General features: G+C 51.1%; 1 protein-coding gene across 2 annotated transcripts in view; it reads right to left on the minus strand.

Moving 5' to 3' along the window:
* The window catches only part of LOC106594088 (protein CLEC16A), an 87,691-nt gene that overhangs the window by 15,852 nt on the left and 51,839 nt on the right, over positions 1-20,000 (minus strand). For both annotated transcript variants that reach the window (XM_082976222.1, XM_082976221.1), the window contains exons 17-18: positions 16,980-17,108; positions 3,440-3,560 (exon numbers count right to left, since the gene is read on the minus strand). In XM_082976222.1, the coding sequence (XP_082832348.1) occupies positions 3,440-3,560; positions 16,980-17,108 (250 nt within the window). The remainder of the gene's footprint in view (positions 1-3,439; positions 3,561-16,979; positions 17,109-20,000) is intronic.

Below are 20,000 nucleotides of genomic sequence, written 5' to 3' on the forward strand. Positions count from 1 at the left end.
TTAAGACAGTAGAGACATGTATTAATGAGGAGTGTTAATCCACCACGTTAAGACAGTAGAGACATGTATTAATGAGGAGTGTTAATCCACCATGTTAACCTGTTGGGTCTAGGGGGCAGCATTTGCACGTCTGGATAAAAAAAATGTACCCGATTTAATCTGGTTACTAATCCTACCCAGTAACTAGAATATGCATATACTTATTATATATGGATAGAAAACACTCTAAAGTTTCCAAAACTGTTTGAATGGTGTCTGTGAGTATAACAGAACTCATTTGGCAGGCAAAACCCTGAGACATTTTCTGACAGGAAGTGGATACCTGATGTGTTGTATTGACTTTAAACCTATCCCATTGAAAAACACAGGGGTTTAGGAATATTTTGGCACTTCCTATTGCTTCCACTAGATGTCACCAGCCTTTACAAAGTGTTTTGAGTCTTCTGGAGGGAGATCTGACCGAACAAGAGCCATGGAACGGTGATGTCCCATTAGACACCTGGCGCGCTACTTCATGTTGGGTACCCTCGTTCCAATACGTTATAAAAGGCTATGCATTCGTCCACCTTGAATATTATTCATGTTCTGGTTAAAAAAGGCCCTAATGATTTATGCTATACAACGTTTGACATGTTTGAACGAACGGAAATATATTTTTTCCCCTCGTTCATGACGAGAAGTCCGGCTGGCTTACATCATGTGCTAACGAGACGGAGATTTTTGGACATAAATGATGAGCTTTTTTGAACAAAACTACATTCGTTATGGACCTGTGATACCTGGAAGTGACATCTGATGAAGAGAATCAAAGGTAATGGATTATTTACATAGTATTTTCGATTTTAGATCTCCCCAACATGACGTCTAGTCTGTATCGCAACGCGTATTTTTCTGGGCGCAGTGCTCAGATTATTGCAAAGTGTGATTTCCCAGTAAGGTTATTTTTAAATCTGGCAAGTTGATTGCGTTCAAAAGATGTAAATCTATAATTCTTTAAATGACAATATAATATTTTACCAATGTTTTCTAATTTTAATTATTTAATTTGTGACGCTGACTTGACTGCCGGTTATTGGAGGGAAACGATTTCCTCAACATCAATGCCATAGTAAAACGCTGTTTTTGTATATAAATATGAACTTGATAGAACTAAAAATGCATGCATTGTCTAACATAATGTCCTAGGAGTGTCATCTGATGGAGATTGTAAAAGGTTAGTGTATCATTTTAGCTGGTTTTATGGTTTTGGTGACCCTGTCTTTGACTTGACAAAACATTACACACAACTCTTGTAAATGTACTGTCCTAACATACTCTAAATTTATGCTTTCGCCGTAAAACCTTTTTGAAATCGTAAAACGTGGTTAGATTAAGGAGATGTTTATCTTTCAAATGGTGTAACATAGTTGTATTTTTGAAAAATTTGAATTTTGACATTTATTTGGATTCAAATTTGCCGCTCTTGAAATGCACCTGCTGTTGATGGAGTGCACCACAGGTGGCACGCTAGCGTCCCACCTAGCCCCAAGAGGTTAAGACAGTAGAGACATGTATTAATGAGGAGTGTTAATCCGCCACGTTAAGACAGTAGAGACATGTATTAATGAGGAGTGTTAATCCACCAGGTTAAGACAGTAGAGACATGTATTAATGAGGAGTGTTAATCCTCCACGTTAAGACAGTAGAGATACGGGAGGACACACGTGGACCTCATTGATGACGTCAGAGAAATATTCCCGTATTGAATATGAAAGTCATTAAATGATTAAGCCGTGATATTTCGTCGTCAGCTGAGGAATGATGTTCCAGACTGACCTTTAGCCCCGTGGCCTGTGGCTGGAAATCCCCTGTTTACACTGAGCTACAGTAGTAGAGCAAATCTCCTTTCCCTTCCTCGTCAATAAAACAATGACATCAACGATACTATCAGATAGAGACTTCATCAACCATCCCTCCCCCAGGTCTCTATCAGATAGACTTCATCAACCATCCCTCCCCCAGGTCTCTATCAGATAGACTTCATCAACCATCACTCCCCCAGGTCTCTATCAGATAGAGACTTCATCAACCATCCCTCCCCCAGGTCTCTATCAGATAGACTTCATCAACCATCCCTCCCCCAGGTCTCTATCAGATAGAGACTTCATCAACCATCCCTCCCCCAGGTCTCTATCAGATAGAGACTTCATCAACCATCCCTCCCCCAGGTCTCTATCAGATAGAGACTTCATCAACCATCCCTCCCCCAGGTCTCTATCAGATAGACTTCATCAACCATCCCTCCCCCAGGTCTCTATCAGATAGAGACTTCATCAACCATCCCTCCCCCAGGTCTCTATCAGATAGACTTCATCAACCATCCCTCCCCCAGGTCTCTATCAGATAGACTTCATCAACCATCCCTCCCCCAGGTCTCTATCAGATAGAGACTTCATCAACCATCCCTCCCCCAGGTCTCTATCAGATAGAGACTTCATCAACCATCCCTCCCCCAGGTCTCTATCAGATAGACTTCATCAACCATCCCTCCCCCAGGTCTCTATCAGATAGACTTCATCAACCATCCCTCCCCCAGGTCTCTATCAGATAGACTTCATCAACCATCCCTCCCCCAGGTCTCTATCAGATAGACTTCATCAACCATCCCTCCCCCAGGTCTCTATCAGATAGAGACTTCATCAACCATCCCTCCCCCAGGTCTCTATCAGATAGAGACTTCATCAACCATCCCTCCCCCAGGTCTCTATCAGATAGAGACTTCATCAACCATCCCTCCCCCAGGTCTCTATCAGATAGACTTCATCAACCATCCCTCCCCCAGGTCTCTATCAGATAGACTTCATCAACCATCCCTCCCCCAGGTCTCTATCAGATAGACTTCATCAACCATCCCTCCCCCAGGTCTCTATCAGATAGAGACTTCATCAACCATCACTCCCCCAGGTCTCTATCAGATAGAGACTTCATCAACCATCCCTCCCCCAGGTCTCTATCAGATAGACTTCATCAACCATCCCTCCCCCAGGTCACTATCAGATAGAGACTTCATCAACCATCCCTCCCCCAGGTCTCTATCAGATAGAGACTTCATCAACCATCACTCCCCCAGGTCTCTATCAGATAGAGACTTCATCAACCATCCCTCCCCCAGGTCTCTATCAGATAGAGACTTCATCAACCATCCCTCCCCCAGGTCTCTATCAGATAGACTTCATCAACCATCCCTCCCCCAGGTCTCTATCAGATAGAGACTTCATCAACCATCCCTCCCCCAGGTCTCTATCAGATAGAGACTTCATCAACCATCCCTCCCCCAGGTCACTATCCCACACACACACACACACACACACACACACACACACACACACACACACACACACACACACACACACACACACACACACACACACACACACACCACACACACACACAGTCTTACTTAGGTCCAGAACATCGTCGGTGTTGATGAGGTCTTCAGAGCGTGTGAGAGGAAGCTGCGTCTCTGGTTCTCCCTGCAGCTGAAGAGACAACGACCTCAGCATGAAGAACACGCGGATGGCCTGCAGAGGGAGAACAACACACAGAGAGGCTGGTTCAGTGGGTCTAAGGTGGTCCAGAACAACACACCACACAGAGAGGCTGGTTCAGTGGGTCTAAGGTGGTCCAGAACAACACACAGAGAGGCTGGTTCAGTGGGTCTAAGGTGGTCCAGAACAACACACAGAGAGGCTGGTTCAGTGGGTCTAAGGTGGTCCAGAACAACACACAGAGAGGCTGGTTCAGTGGGTCTAAGGTGGTCCAGAACAACACACAGAGAGGCTGGTTCAGTGGGTCTAAGGTGGTCCAGAACAACACGCAGAGAGGCTGGTTCAGTGGGTCTAAGGTGGTCCAGAACAACACACCACACAGAGAGGCTGGTTCAGTGGGTCTAAGGTGGTCCAGAACAACACACCACACAGAGAGGCTGGTTCAGTGGGTCTAAGGTGGTCCAGAACAACACACAGAGAGGCTGGTTCAGTGGGTCTAAGGTGGTCCAGAACAACACGCAGAGAGGCTGGTTCAGTGGGTCTAAGGTGGTCCAGAACAACACACCACACAGAGAGGCTGGTTCAGTGGGTCTAAGGTGGTCCAGAACAACACACCACACAGAGAGGCTGGTTCAGTGGGTCTAAGGTGGTCCAGAACAACACACCACACAGAGAGGCTGGTTCAGTGGGTCTAAGGTGGTCCAGAACAACACACAGAGAGGCTGGTTCAGTGGGTCTAAGGTGGTCCAGAACAACACACAGAGAGGCTGGTTCAGTGGGTCTAAGGTGGTCCAGAACAACACACAGAGAGGCTGGTTCAGTGGGTCTAAGGTGGTCCAGAACAACACGCAGAGAGGCTGGTTCAGTGGGTCTAAGGTGGTCCAGAACAACACACAGAGAGGCTGGTTCAGTGGGTCTAAGGTGGTCCAGAACAACACACAGAGAGGCTGGTTCAGTGGGTCTAAGGTGGTCCAGAACAACACCCAGAGAGGCTGGTTCAGTGGGTCTAAGGTGGTCCAGAACAACACACCAACACAGAGAGGCTGGTTCAGTGGGTCTAAGGTGGTCCAGAACAACACACAGAGAGGCTGGTTCAGTGGGTCTAAGGTGGTCCAGAACAACACGCAGAGAGGCTGGTTCAGTGGGTCTAAGGTGGTCCAGAACAACACACAGAGAGGCTGGTTCAGTGGGTCTAAGGTGGTCCAGAACAACACACAGAGAGGCTGGTTCAGTGGGTCTAAGGTGGTCCAGAACAACACACAGAGAGGCTGGTTCAGTGGGTCTAAGGTGGTCCAGAACAACACGCAGAGAGGCTGGTTCAGTGGGTCTAAGGTGGTCCAGAACAACACGCTGACACACCACACAGAGAGGCTGGTTCAGTGGGTCTAAGGTGGTCCAGAACAACACGCCACACAGAGAGGCTGGTTCAGTGGGTCTATGGTGGTCCAGAACAACACGCCACACAGAGAGGCTGGTTCAGTGGGTCTAAGGTGGTCCAGAACAACACGCTGAGAGGCTGGTTCAGTGGGTCTAAGGTGGTCCAGAACAACACACAGAGAGGCTGGTTCAGTGGGTCTAAGGTGGTCCAGAACAACACACCACACAGAGAGGCTGGTTCAGTGGGTCTAAGGTGGTCCAGAACAACACACAGAGAGGCTGGTTCAGTGGGTCTAAGGTGGTCCAGAACAACACACAGAGAGGCTGGTTCAGTGGGTCTAAGGTGGTCCAGAACAACACACAGAGAGGCTGGTTCAGTGGGTCTAAGGTGGTCCAGAACAACACGCAGAGAGGCTGGTTCAGTGGGTCTAAGGTGGTCCAGAACAACACGCTGACACACCACACAGAGAGGCTGGTTCAGTGGGTCTAAGGTGGTCCAGAACAACACGCCACACAGAGAGGCTGGTTCAGTGGGTCTAAGGTGGTCCAGAACAACACGCTGAGAGGCTGGTTCAGTGGGTCTAAGGTGGTCCAGAACAACACACAGAGAGGCTGGTTCAGTGGGTCTAAGGTGGTCCAGAACAACACACCACACAGAGAGGCTGGTTCAGTGGGTCTAAGGTGGTCCAGAACAACACACAGAGAGGCTGGTTCAGTGGGTCTAAGGTGGTCCAGAACAACACGCAGAGAGGCTGGTTCAGTGGGTCTAAGGTGGTCCAGAACAACACACCACACAGAGAGGCTGGTTCAGTGGGTCTATGGTGGTCCAGAACAACACGCAGAGAGGCTGGTTCAGTGGGTCTAAGGTGGTCCAGAACAACACGCAGAGAGGCTGGTTCAGTGGGTCTAAGGTGGTCCAGAACAACACACAGAGGCTGGTTCAGTGGGTCTAAGGTGGTCCAGAACAACACACCACACAGAGAGGCTGGTTCAGTGGGTCTATGGTGGTCCAGAACAACACGCCACACAGAGAGGCTGGTTCAGTGGGTCTATGGTGGTCCAGAACAACACGCCACACAGAGAGGCTGGTTCAGTGGGTCTATGGTGGTCCAGAACAACACGCAGAGAGGCTGGTTCAGTGGGTCTAAGGTGGTCCAGAACAACACGCAGAGAGGCTGGTTCAGTGGGTCTAAGGTGGTCCAGAACAACACACAGAGAGGCTGGTTCAGTGGGTCTAAGGTGGTCCAGAACAACACGCTAACACACCACGCAGAGAGGCTGGTTCAGTGGGTCTAAGGTGGTCCAGAACAACACGCAGAGAGGCTGGTTCAGTGGGTCTAAGGTGGTCCAGAACAACACGCAGAGAGGCTGGTTCAGTGGGTCTAAGGTGGTCCAGAACAACACACAGAGAGGCTGGTTCAGTGGGTCTAAGGTGGTCCAGAACAACACACCACACAGAGAGGCTGGTTCAGTGGGTCTAAGGTGGTCCAGAACAACACAACACGCAGAGAGGCTGGTTCAGTGGGTCTAAGGTGGTCCAGAACAACACACAGAGAGAGGCTGGTTCAGTGGGTCTAAGGTGGTCCAGAACAACACGCAGAGAGGCTGGTTCAGTGGGTCTAAGGTGGTCCAGAACAACACACAGAGAGGCTGGTTCAGTGGGTCTAAGGTGGTCCAGAACAACACACAGAGAGGCTGGTTCAGTGGGTCTAAGGTGGTCCAGAACAACACACCACACAGAGAGGCTGGTTCAGTGGGTCTAAGGTGGTACAGAACAACACGCAGAGAGGCTGGTTCAGTGGGTCTAAGGTGGTCCAGAACAACACGCAGAGAGGCTGGTTCAGTGGGTCTAAGGTGGTCCAGAACAACACACTAACACACCACACAGAGAGGCTGGTTCAGTGGGTCTAAGGTGGTACAGAACATCCCTCCCCAGGTCAGTAGGTACAGAACATCCCTCCACAGGTCTAAGGTGGTCCAGAACATCCCTCCCCGGGTCAGTAGGTGGTACAGAACATCCCTCCCCAGGTCAGTAGGTGGTACAGAACATCCCTCCCCAGGTCAGTAGGTGGTACAGAACATCCCTCCCCAGGTCAGTAGGTGGTACAGAACATCCCTCCCCAGGTCAGTAGGTGGTACAGAACATCCCTCCCCGGGTCAGTAGGTGGTACAGAACATCCCTCCCCGGGTCAGTAGGTGGTACAGAACATCCCTCCCCAGGTCAGTAGGTACAGAACATCCCTCCCCAGGTCAGTAGGTACAGAACATCCCTCCCCGGGTCAGTAGGTGGTACAGAACATCCCTCCCCAGGTCAGTAGGTACAGAACATCCCTCCCCAGGTCAGTAGGTACAGAACATCCCTCCCCAGGTCAGTAGGTGGTACAGAACATCCCTCCCCAGGTCAGTAGGTGGTACAGAACATCCCTCCCCAGGTCAGTAGGTGGTCCAGAACATCCCTCCCCGGGTCAGTAGGTGGTCCAGAACATCCCTCAACCGGGTCAGTAGGTACAGAACATCCCTCCCCAGGTCTAAGGTGGTACAGAACATCCCTCCCCAGGTCAGTAGGTGGTACAGAACATCCCTCCCCGGGTCAGTAGGTACAGAACATCCCTCCCCAGGTCAGTAGGTGGTACAGAACATCCCTCCCCAGGTCAGTAGGTGGTACAGAACATCCCTCCCCAGGTCAGTAGGTGGTACAGAACATCCCTCCCCAGGTCAGTAGGTGGTACAGAACATCCCTCCCCAGGTCAGTAGGTGGTACAGAACATCCCTCCCCAGGTCAGTAGGTGGTACAGAACATCCCTCCCCAGGTCAGTAGGTGGTACAGAACATCCCTCCCCAGGTCAGTAGGTGGTACAGAACATCCCTCCCCAGGTCAGTAGGTGGTACAGAACATCCCTCCCCAGGTCAGTAGGTGGTACAGAACATCCCTCCCCAGGTCAGTAGGTGGTACAGAACATCCCTCCCCAGGTCAGTAGTACAGAACATCCCTCCCCAGGTCAGTAGGTACAGAACATCCCTCCCCAGGTCAGTAGGTACAGAACATCCCTCCCCAGGTCAGTAGGTACAGAACATCCCTCCCCAGGTCAGTAGGTGGTACAGAACATCCCTCCCCAGGTCAGTAGGTGGTACAGAACATCCCTCCCCGGGTCAGTAGGTACAGAACATCCCTCCCCGGGTCAGTAGGTACAGAACATCCCTCCCCGGGTCAGTAGGTACAGAACATCCCTCCCCGGGTCAGTAGGTACAGAACATCCCTCCCCAGGTCAGTAGGTGGTACAGAACATCCCTCCCCAGGTCAGTAGGTGGTACAGAACATCCCTCCCCAGGTCAGTAGGTGGTACAGAACATCCCTCCCCGGGTCAGTAGGTGGTACAGAACATCCCTCCCCAGGTCTGTAGGTACAGAACATCCCTCCCCAGGTCAGTAGGTACAGAACATCCCTCCCCAGGTCAGTAGGTACAGAACATCCCTCCCCGGGTCAGTAGGTGGTACAGAACATCCCTCCCCAGGTCAGTAGGTACAGAACATCCCTCCCCGGGTCAGTAGGTGGTACAGAACATCCCTCCCCAGGTCAGTAGGTGGTACAGAACATCCCTCCCCAGGTCAGTAGGTACAGAACATCCCTCCCCAGGTCAGTAGGTACAGAACATCCCTCCCCAGGTCAGTAGGTGGTACAGAACATCCCTCCCCAGGTCAGTAGGTGGTACAGAACATCCCTCCCCAGGTCAGTAGGTACAGAACATCCCTCCCCAGGTCAGTAGGTGTACAGAACATCCCTCCCCGGGTCAGTAGGTGGTACAGAACATCCCTCCCCAGGTCAGTAGGTGGTACAGAACATCCCTCCCCAGGTCAGTAGGTGGTACAGAACATCCCTCCCCAGGTCAGTAGGTACAGAACATCCCTCCCCAGGTCAGTAGGTACAGAACATCCCTCCCCGGGTCAGTAGGTGGTCCAGAACATCCCTCCCCAGGTCAGTAGGTACAGAACATCCCTCCCCAGGTCAGTAGGTACAGAACATCCCTCCCCAGGTCAGTAGGTGGTACAGAACATCCCTCCCCAGGTCAGTAGGTGGTACAGAACATCCCTCCCCAGGTCAGTAGGTACAGAACATCCCTCCCCAGGTCAGTAGGTGTACAGAACATCCCTCCCCGGGTCAGTAGGTGGTACAGAACATCCCTCCCCAGGTCAGTAGGTGGTACAGAACATCCCTCCCCAGGTCAGTAGGTGGTACAGAACATCCCTCCCCAGGTCAGTAGGTACAGAACATCCCTCCCCAGGTCAGTAGGTACAGAACATCCCTCCCCGGGTCAGTAGGTGGTCCAGAACATCCCTCCCCAGGTCAGTAGGTACAGAACATCCCTCCCCAGGTCAGTAGGTGGTACAGAACATCCCTCCCCAGGTCAGTAGGTGGTACAGAACATCCCTCCCCGGGTCAGTAGGTACAGAACATCCCTCCCCAGGTCAGTAGGTACAGAACATCCCTCCCCAGGTCAGTAGGTACAGAACATCCCTCCCCGGGTCAGTAGGTGGTACAGAACATCCCTCCCCAGGTCAGTAGGTACAGAACATCCCTCCCCAGGTCAGTAGGTGGTACAGAACATCCCTCCCCAGGTCAGTAGGTGGTACAGAACATCCCTCCCCAGGTCAGTAGGTACAGAACATCCCTCCCCAGGTCAGTAGGTACAGAACATCCCTCCCCAGGTCAGTAGGTACAGAACATCCCTCCCCAGGTCAGTAGGTGGTACAGAACATCCCTCCCCAGGTCAGTAGGTGGTACAGAACATCCCTCCCCAGGTCAGTAGGTGGTACAGAACATCCCTCCCCAGGTCAGTAGGTGGTACAGAACATCCCTCCCCGGGTCAGTAGGTGGTACAGAACATCCCTCCCCAGGTCAGTAGGTACAGAACATCCCTCCCCAGGTCAGTAGGTGGTACAGAACATCTCTCCCCAGGTCAGTAGGTACAGAACATCCCTCCCCAGGTCAGTAGGTGGTACAGAACATCCCTCCCCAGGTCAGTAGGTACAGAACATCCCTCCACAGGTCAGTAGGTGGTACAGAACATCCCTCCCCAGGTCAGTAGGTGGTACAGAACATCCCTCCCCAGGTCAGTAGGTGGTACAGAACATCCCTCCCCAGGTCAGTAGGTGGTACAGAACATCCCTCCCCAGGTCAGTAGGTGGTACAGAACATCCCTCCCCGGGTCAGTAGGTGGTACAGAACATCCCTCCCCAGGTCAGTAGGTGGTACAGAACATCCCTCCCCGGGTCAGTAAGTACAGAACATCCCTCCCCAGGTCAGTAGGTGGTACAGAACATCCCTCCCCAGGTCAGTAGGTGGTCCAGAACATCCCTCCCCAGGTCAGTAGGTGGTACAGAACATCCCTCCCCAGGTCAGTAGGTGGTCCAGAACATCCCTCCCCAGGTCAGTAGGTGGTACAGAACATCCCTCCCCAGGTCAGTAGGTGGTACAGAACATCCCTCCCCAGGTCAGTAGGTGGTACAGAACATCCCTCCCCAGGTCAGTAGGTGGTACAGAACATCCCTCCCCAGGTCAGTAGGTGGTCCAGAACATCCCTCCCCAGGTCAGTAGGTGGTACAGAACATCCCTCCCCAGGTCAGTAGGTACAGAACATCCCTCCCCAGGTCAGTAGGTGGTACAGAACATCCCTCCCCAGGTCAGTAGGTGGTACAGAACATCCCTCCCCAGGTCAGTAGGTGGTACAGAACATCCCTCCCCAGGTCAGTAGGTGGTACAGAACATCCCTCCCCAGGTCAGTAGGTGGTACAGAACATCCCTCCCCAGGTCAGTAGGTGGTACAGAACATCCCTCCCCGGGTCAGTAGGTGGTACAGAACATCCCTCCCCAGGTCAGTAGGTACAGAACATCCCTCCCCAGGTCAGTAGGTACAGAACATCCCTCCCCGGGTCAGTAGGTACAGAACATCCCTCCCCAGGTCAGTAGGTACAGAACATCCCTCCCCGGGTCAGTAGGTGGTACAGAACATCCCTCCCCAGGTCAGTAGGTACAGAACATCCCTCCCCAGGTCAGTAGGTGGTACAGAACATCCCTCCCCAGGTCAGTAGGTGGTACAGAACATCCCTCCCCAGGTCAGTAGGTGGTCCAGAACATCCCTCCCCAGGTCAGTAGGTGGTACAGAACATCCCTCCCCAGGTCAGTAGGTGGTACAGAACATCCCTCCCCAGGTCAGTAGGTACAGAACATCCCTCCCCAGGTCAGTAGGTGGTACAGAACATCCCTCCCCAGGTCAGTAGGTACAGAACATCCCTCCCCAGGTCAGTAGGTACAGAACATCCCTCCCCGGGTCAGTAGGTGGTCCAGAACATCCCTCCCCAGGTCAGTAGGTACAGAACATCCCTCCCCAGGTCAGTAGGTGGTACAGAACATCCCTCCCCAGGTCAGTAGGTGGTACAGAACATCCCTCCCCGGGTCAGTAGGTACAGAACATCCCTCCCCAGGTCAGTAGGTACAGAACATCCCTCCCCAGGTCAGTAGGTACAGAACATCCCTCCCCAGGTCAGTAGGTGGTACAGAACATCCCTCCCCAGGTCAGTAGGTGGTACAGAACATCCCTCCCCAGGTCAGTAGGTACAGAACATCCCTCCCCGGGTCAGTAGGTACAGAACATCCCTCCCCAGGTCAGTAGGTACAGAACATCCCTCCCCAGGTCAGTAGGTGGTCCAGAACATCCCTCCCCAGGTCAGTAGGTGGTACAGAACATCCCTCCCCAGGTCAGTAGGTGGTACAGAACATCCCTCCCCAGGTCAGTAGGTACAGAACATCCCTCCCCGGGTCAGTAGGTGGTACAGAACATCCCTCCCCAGGTCAGTAGGTGGTACAGAACATCCCTCCCCAGGTCAGTAGGTACAGAACATCCCTCCCCAGGTCAGTAGGTACAGAACATCCCTCCCCAGGTCAGTAGGTGGTACAGAACATCCCTCCCCAGGTCAGTAGGTGGTACAGAACATCCCTCCCCAGGTCAGTAGGTACAGAACATCCCTCCCCAGGTCAGTAGGTGTACAGAACATCCCTCCCCGGGTCAGTAGGTGGTACAGAACATCCCTCCCCAGGTCAGTAGGTGGTACAGAACATCCCTCCCCAGGTCAGTAGGTGGTACAGAACATCCCTCCCCAGGTCAGTAGGTACAGAACATCCCTCCCCAGGTCAGTAGGTACAGAACATCCCTCCCCGGGTCAGTAGGTGGTCCAGAACATCCCTCCCCAGGTCAGTAGGTACAGAACATCCCTCCCCAGGTCAGTAGGTACAGAACATCCCTCCCCAGGTCAGTAGGTACAGAACATCCCTCCCCAGGTCAGTAGGTGGTACAGAACATCCCTCCCCAGGTCAGTAGGTGGTACAGAACATCCCTCCCCAGGTCAGTAGGTACAGAACATCCCTCCCCAGGTCAGTAGGTGTACAGAACATCCCTCCCCGGGTCAGTAGGTGGTACAGAACATCCCTCCCCAGGTCAGTAGGTGGTACAGAACATCCCTCCCCAGGTCAGTAGGTGGTACAGAACATCCCTCCCCAGGTCAGTAGGTACAGAACATCCCTCCCCAGGTCAGTAGGTACAGAACATCCCACCCCGGGTCAGTAGGTGGTCCAGAACATCCCTCCCCAGGTCAGTAGGTACAGAACATCCCTCCCCAGGTCAGTAGGTGGTACAGAACATCCCTCCCCAGGTCAGTAGGTGGTACAGAACATCCCTCCCCGGGTCAGTAGGTACAGAACATCCCTCCCCAGGTCAGTAGGTACAGAACATCCCTCCCCAGGTCAGTAGGTACAGAACATCCCTCCCCGGGTCAGTAGGTGGTACAGAACATCCCTCCCCAGGTCAGTAGGTACAGAACATCCCTCCCCAGGTCAGTAGGTGGTACAGAACATCCCTCCCCAGGTCAGTAGGTGGTACAGAACATCCCTCCCCAGGTCAGTAGGTACAGAACATCCCTCCCCAGGTCAGTAGGTACAGAACATCCCTCCCCAGGTCAGTAGGTGGTACAGAACATCCCTCCCCAGGTCAGTAGGTGGTACAGAACATCCCTCCCCAGGTCAGTAGGTGGTACAGAACATCCCTCCCCGGGTCAGTAGGTGGTACAGAACATCCCTCCCCAGGTCAGTAGGTACAGAACATCCCTCCCCAGGTCAGTAGGTGGTACAGAACATCTCTCCCCAGGTCAGTAGGTACAGAACATCCCTCCCCAGGTCAGTAGGTGGTACAGAACATCCCTCCCCAGGTCAGTAGGTACAGAACATCCCTCCCCAGGTCAGTAGGTGGTACAGAACATCCCTCCCCAGGTCAGTAGGTGGTACAGAACATCCCTCCCCAGGTCAGTAGGTGGTACAGAACATCCCTCCCCAGGTCAGTAGGTGGTACAGAACATCCCTCCCCAGGTCAGTAGGTGGTACAGAACATCCCTCCCCGGGTCAGTAGGTGGTACAGAACATCCCTCCCCAGGTCAGTAGGTGGTACAGAACATCCCTCCCCGGGTCAGTAAGTACAGAACATCCCTCCCCAGGTCAGTAGGTGGTACAGAACATCCCTCCCCAGGTCAGTAGGTGGTCCAGAACATCCCTCCCCAGGTCAGTAGGTGGTACAGAACATCCCTCCCCAGGTCAGTAGGTGGTCCAGAACATCCCTCCCCAGGTCAGTAGGTGGTCCAGAACATCCCTCCCCAGGTCAGTAGGTGGTACAGAACATCCCTCCCCAGGTCAGTAGGTGGTACAGAACATCCCTCCCCAGGTCAGTAGGTGGTACAGAACATCCCTCCCCAGGTCAGTAGGTGGTCCAGAACATCCCTCCCCAGGTCAGTAGGTGGTACAGAACATCCCTCCCCAGGTCAGTAGGTACAGAACATCCCTCCCCAGGTCAGTAGGTGGTACAGAACATCCCTCCCCAGGTCAGTAGGTGGTACAGAACATCCCTCCCCAGGTCAGTAGGTGGTACAGAACATCCCTCCCCAGGTCAGTAGGTGGTACAGAACATCCCTCCCCAGGTCAGTAGGTGGTACAGAACATCCCTCCCCAGGTCAGTAGGTGGTACAGAACATCCCTCCCCGGGTCAGTAGGTGGTACAGAACATCCCTCCCCGGGTCAGTAGGTACAGAACATCCCTCCCCGGGTCAGTAGGTACAGAACATCCCTCCCCGGGTCAGTAGGTACAGAACATCCCTCCCCAGGTCAGTAGGTACAGAACATCCCTCCCCGGGTCAGTAGGTGGTACAGAACATCCCTCCCCAGGTCAGTAGGTACAGAACATCCCTCCCCAGGTCAGTAGGTGGTACAGAACATCCCTCCCCAGGTCAGTAGGTGGTACAGAACATCCCTCCCCAGGTCAGTAGGTGGTACAGAACATCCCTCCCCAGGTCAGTAGGTGGTACAGAACATCCCTCCCCAGGTCAGTAGGTACAGAACATCCCTCCCCAGGTCAGTAGGTGGTACAGAACATCCCTCCCCAGGTCAGTAGGTACAGAACATCCCTCCCCAGGTCAGTAGGTACAGAACATCCCTCCCCGGGTCAGTAGGTGGTCCAGAACATCCCTCCCCAGGTCAGTAGGTACAGAACATCCCTCCCCAGGTCAGTAGGTGGTACAGAACATCCCTCCCCAGGTCAGTAGGTGGTACAGAACATCCCTCCCCGGGTCAGTAGGTACAGAACATCCCTCCCCAGGTCAGTAGGTACAGAACATCCCTCCCCAGGTCAGTAGGTACAGAACATCCCTCCCCAGGTCAGTAGGTGGTACAGAACATCCCTCCCCAGGTCAGTAGGTGGTACAGAACATCCCTCCCCAGGTCAGTAGGTACAGAACATCCCTCCCCGGGTCAGTAGGTACAGAACATCCCTCCCCAGGTCAGTAGGTACAGAACATCCCTCCCCAGGTCAGTAGGTGGTCCAGAACATCCCTCCCCAGGTCAGTAGGTGGTACAGAACATCCCTCCCCAGGTCAGTAGGTGGTACAGAACATCCCTCCCCAGGTCAGTAGGTACAGAACATCCCTCCCCGGGTCAGTAGGTGGTACAGAACATCCCTCCCCAGGTCAGTAGGTACAGAACATCCCTCCCCAGGTCAGTAGGTACAGAACATCCCTCCCCAGGTCAGTAGGTGGTACAGAACATCCCTCCCCGGGTCAGTAGGTACAGAACATCCCTCCCCGGGTCAGTAGGTGGTACAGAACATCCCTCCCCAGGTCAGTAGGTGGTACAGAACATCCCTCCCCAGGTCAGTAGGTACAGAACATCCCTCCCCAGGTCAGTAGGTACAGAACATCCCTCCCCAGGTCAGTAGGTACAGAACATCCCTCCCCAGGTCAGTAGGTACAGAACATCCCTCCCCAGGTCAGTAGGTGGTACAGAACATCCCTCCCCGGGTCAGTAGGTGGTACAGAACATCCCTCCCCAGGTCAGTAGGTACAGAACATCCCTCCCCAGGTCAGTAGGTGGTACAGAACATCCCTCCCCAGGTCAGTAGGTACAGAACATCCCTCCCCAGGTCAGTAGGTGGTACAGAACATCCCTCCCCAGGTCAGTAGGTGGTACAGAACATCCCTCCCCAGGTCAGTAGGTGGTACAGAACATCCCTCCCCAGGTCAGTAGGTACAGAACATCCCTCCCCAGGTCAGTAGGTGGTCCAGAACATCCCTCCCCAGGTCAGTAGGTACAGAACATCCCTCCCCAGGTCAGTAGGTGGTACAGAACATCCCTCCCCAGGTCAGTAGGTACAGAACATCCCTCCCCAGGTCAGTAGGTGGTACAGAACATCCCTCCCCAGGTCAGTAGGTGGTACAGAACATCCCTCCCCAGGTCAGTAGGTACAGAACATCCCTCCCCAGGTCAGTAGGTACAGAACATCCCTCCCCAGGTCAGTAGGTACAGAACATCCCTCCCCAGGTCGGGTACAGAACATCCCTCCCCAGGTCAGTAGGTACAGAACATCCCTCCCCAGGTCAGTAGGTGGTACAGAACATCCCTCCCCAGGTCAGTAGGTACAGAACATCCCTCCCCAGGTCAGTAGGTGGTACAGAACATCCCTCCCCAGGTCAGTAGGTGGTACAGAACATCCCTCCCCAGGTCAGTAGGTGGTACAGAACATCCCTCCCCAGGTCAGTAGGTGGTACAGAACATCCCTCCCCGGGTCAGTAGGTGGTACAGAACATCCCTCCCCAGGTCAGTAGGTACAGAACATCCCTCCCCAGGTCAGTAGGTACAGAACATCCCTCCCCAGGTCAGTAGGTACAGAACATCCCTCCCCAGGTCAGTAGGTGGTACAGAACATCCCTCCCCAGGTCAGTAGGTGGTACAGAACATCCCTCCCCAGGTCAGTAGGTACAGAACATCCCTCCCCAGGTCAGTAGGTACAGAACATCCCTCCCCAGGTCAGTAGGTGGTACAGAACATCCCTCCCCAGGTCAGTAGGTACAGAACATCCCTCCCCAGGTCAGTAGGTACAGAACATCTCTCCCCAGGTCAGTAGGTGGTACAGAACATCCCTCCCCAGGTCAGTAGGTACAGAACATCCCTCCCCAGGTCAGTAGGTACAGAACATCTCTCCCCAGGTCAGTAGGTGGTACAGAACATCCCTCCCCAGGTCAGTAGGGTCATAAGATAATCATCTTTCAGTCTGTTAAATGGTATTACAGTATTGTCTCCGGCTGTTAAATGGTATTACAGTATTGTCTCCAGCTGTTAAATGGTATTACAGTATTGTCTCCAGCTGTTAAATGGTATTACAGTATTGTCTCAGTCTGTTAAATGGTAAACATATTATTACTGTGTTTGTGTCTCAGTCGCAGTGTGTGTGTGTGCGTGTCTTAGTGTGTGTGTGCGTGTCTCAGTGTGTGTGTGTGTGTGTGTGTGTGTCTCAGTGTGTGTGTGTGTCTCAGTGTGTGTGTGTCTCTCAGTGTGTGTGTGTGTGTGTCTCTCAGTGTGTGTGTGTGTGTGTGTGTGTGTGTGTCTCTCAGTGTGTGTGTGTGTGTGTATATATGTGTGTGTGTATCTCAGTGTGTGTGTGTGTGTGTGTGTGTGTGTGTGTGTGTGTGTGTGTGTGTGTGTGTGTGTACCCGTCTGGTCTTCTCTACTCCTCCACAGGGCAGTCTCTTAACGAAGTCTATTCCAGTCAGAGGAGTACCAGTAGGCGGAAGTAGAACAGAGGCATCCATCATGAGGTATTCCACATTCAGGGGCTTAGTCTGGAGAGAAACAAATACATTATCAGGTAGTCCAGTACCTCCTCCATACAGTTAGACTGACCATAACAGCTGAAACAGAGCAGTACCTCCTCCTCCATACAGCTAGACTGACCATAACAGCTGAAACAGAGCAGTACCTCCTCCTCCATACAGCTAGACTGACCATAACATAATGTCAAAGTAGAATTACGTTTTTTCAACAAAAAAAAATACAAATTAATATAAAATGAAAAGCTGAAATGTCTTGAGTCAATAAGTATTCAACCCCTTTGTTATGGCAGCGTAAATAAGTTCAGGAGTGCCATGGAAAAATTGCAAGATTATGTTGTAATAGTTTTATTGCATCAAATGGTTGTTTTATTCGACAGAATAGAGTATTCTGTTCACGATTGTATGTGTGTCTTACTGAGGATGGGGCCTCTGGGAGATTTAACACAGACAGAGGAGATTTACCCCGTCTTTTGGGTGATAAAACCTTAAAGAGTATTCCAGAGAACATGAGTTAATGTTTTTCCGCTCTATACCCGTACCAGGAAGAGATAGTTCCAGTTTGGAGTCTTAAACCTTGTGACCGATTCTATGTATCCATTGTTCGTCATGTCGGTTGAAAACGGGGTGCATCTTGGGTATAAAAAGGATCTTTGTACTTTTGTCTCGCCACCACTCTCAACGGATCATTACAAAACGGTGAATCGTTGACAAGTCACTGCTATCGCAAAGCGCTCATTATTAAAACGTTTTGTTTAAGTATAACTCTGACTTGTGTGATAAGTTTGTCTCTCCTCGTTTTGATAGTGAAGAAAATGAACCATGTGGCGGACGAATCAGAATGAGTTGGGTAACATAGAAAATTAAGATGTTTTATTTGCATAATATGTTTATGTGAGATACTTGTCATTAGAATGTATCCCTTTGGATAATGAATGTTGGCAGTTGCACTTTTCCCTCAGGTCACTTGGGGCCCAGAGAGAGGAGAGGTCAGGCTTTGTCTTTTACATGTCCCTGGTGCTATGCGCAAGTCACTCCCCTCAGTGAGCTTGTCCAGGAGTGGGGTCAAGAAGAGGGGGTTTACTCGAGATGGGAGTATCTAGAGTTGACAATTGATTTATGCCATTGGATGAGATGGTGTTTTTGTACTATGAAGTACCAGGAACGAGATTAGAACCTCGTCATTAGGGACCAAACTGAACGATAATTTATAGCGAATGTTATCTGGCTATGGGATACTCCCTTCTCAAGTATAAAGTCCCTTGGTGAACTGTTCCTAAGATCTGTGGTTCGTCATGTACGTTGAGAGGGGTGTATCTTGGCTATAAAAGATCTTTGTACTTTTGGGTTGTCACTTTTCAATGGTTCATTAGAGATGGCGCATCATTGAAGGTCAAAGTGCTTTTGCAAAAGCATCTTAATTATTAAAGATGTAGTTATAAGTATAACTCTGACTGGTGTGTGAAGTTTGTAACTCTCCTCGTTTGGTAATACAGAAATTAGCCACCACAACCACCACATGAGTAAAAATTTGCTTAACAAGTTACATAATAACTTGCATGGTTCAGTCTGTTATTCACCACACACTGGGAGATGAATTCACCTTTCAGCAGGACAGTAACCCTAAAACACAAGGCCAAATATACACTGGGAGATGAATTCACCTTTCAGCAGGACAATAACCCTAAAACACAAGGCCAAATATACACTGGGAGATGAATTCACCTTTCAGCAGGACAATAACCCTAAAACACAAGGCCAAATATACACTGGGAGATGGATTCACCTTTCAGGAGGACAATAACCCTAAAACACAAGGCCAAATCTACACTGGGAGATGAATTCACCTTTCAGCAGGACAATAACCCTAAAACACAAGGCCAAATATACACTGGGAGATGAATTCACCTTTCAACAGGACAACAACCCTAAAACACAAGGCCAAATATACACTGGGAGATGAATTCACCTTTCAGCAGGACAGTAACCTAAAACACAAGGCCAAATATACACTGGGGCTGGTTACCAAGAAGACAGTGAAATGTTCCTGATTGGCCGAGTTACAGTTCTAACTTATATCTACTTGGAAATCTACGGTGAGACCTGGAAATGGTTGTCTAGCAACGATCAACAACCAATCAGACAAGAGCTTGAATCATTTAGAAAATAACAAATCATTCTTAAGAGAATTACCCAGAAACACTCACAGCTCTTAGAGAATTACCCAGAAACACTCACAGCTCTTAGAGAATTACCCAGAAACACTCACAACTCTTAGAGAATTACCCAGAAACACTCACAGCTCTTAGAGAATTACCCAGAAACACTCACAACTCTTAGAAAATTACCCAGAAACACTCACAGCTCTTAGAGAATTACCCAGAAACACTCACAGCTCTTAGAGAATTACCCAGAAACACTCACAGCTCTTAGAGAATTACCCAGAAACACTCACAGCTCTTAGAGAATTACCCAGAAACACTCACAGCTCTTAGAGAATTACCCAGAAACACTCACAGCTCTTAGAGAATTACCCAGAAACACTCACAACTCTTAGAGAATTACCCAGAAACACTCACAGCTCTTAGAGAATTACCCAGAAACACTCACAGCTCTTAGAGAATTACCCAGAAACACTCACAGCTCTTAGAGAATTACCCAGAAACACTCACAGCTCTTAGAGAATTACCCAGAAACACTCACAGCTCTTAGAGAATTACCCAGAAACACTCACAACTGTAATCACTGACAAAGGCGCTTCTGCAAAGTAATGACTCAGGGCTGTGAATACTTATGTAAATTATATATATATCTCTTGTTTGTCATTTTCAATACATTTGCAAACGTTTCTAAAAAAATATGATGTTTTCACTTCCTCATTATGAGGTATTGTGTGTAGATGGG

The sequence above is a fragment of the Salmo salar genome, chromosome 06 (genome assembly GCF_965601325.2).
Source record: "Salmo salar chromosome 06, fSalSal1, whole genome shotgun sequence".
Classification (NCBI taxonomy): Eukaryota; Metazoa; Chordata; class Actinopteri; order Salmoniformes; family Salmonidae; genus Salmo; species Salmo salar.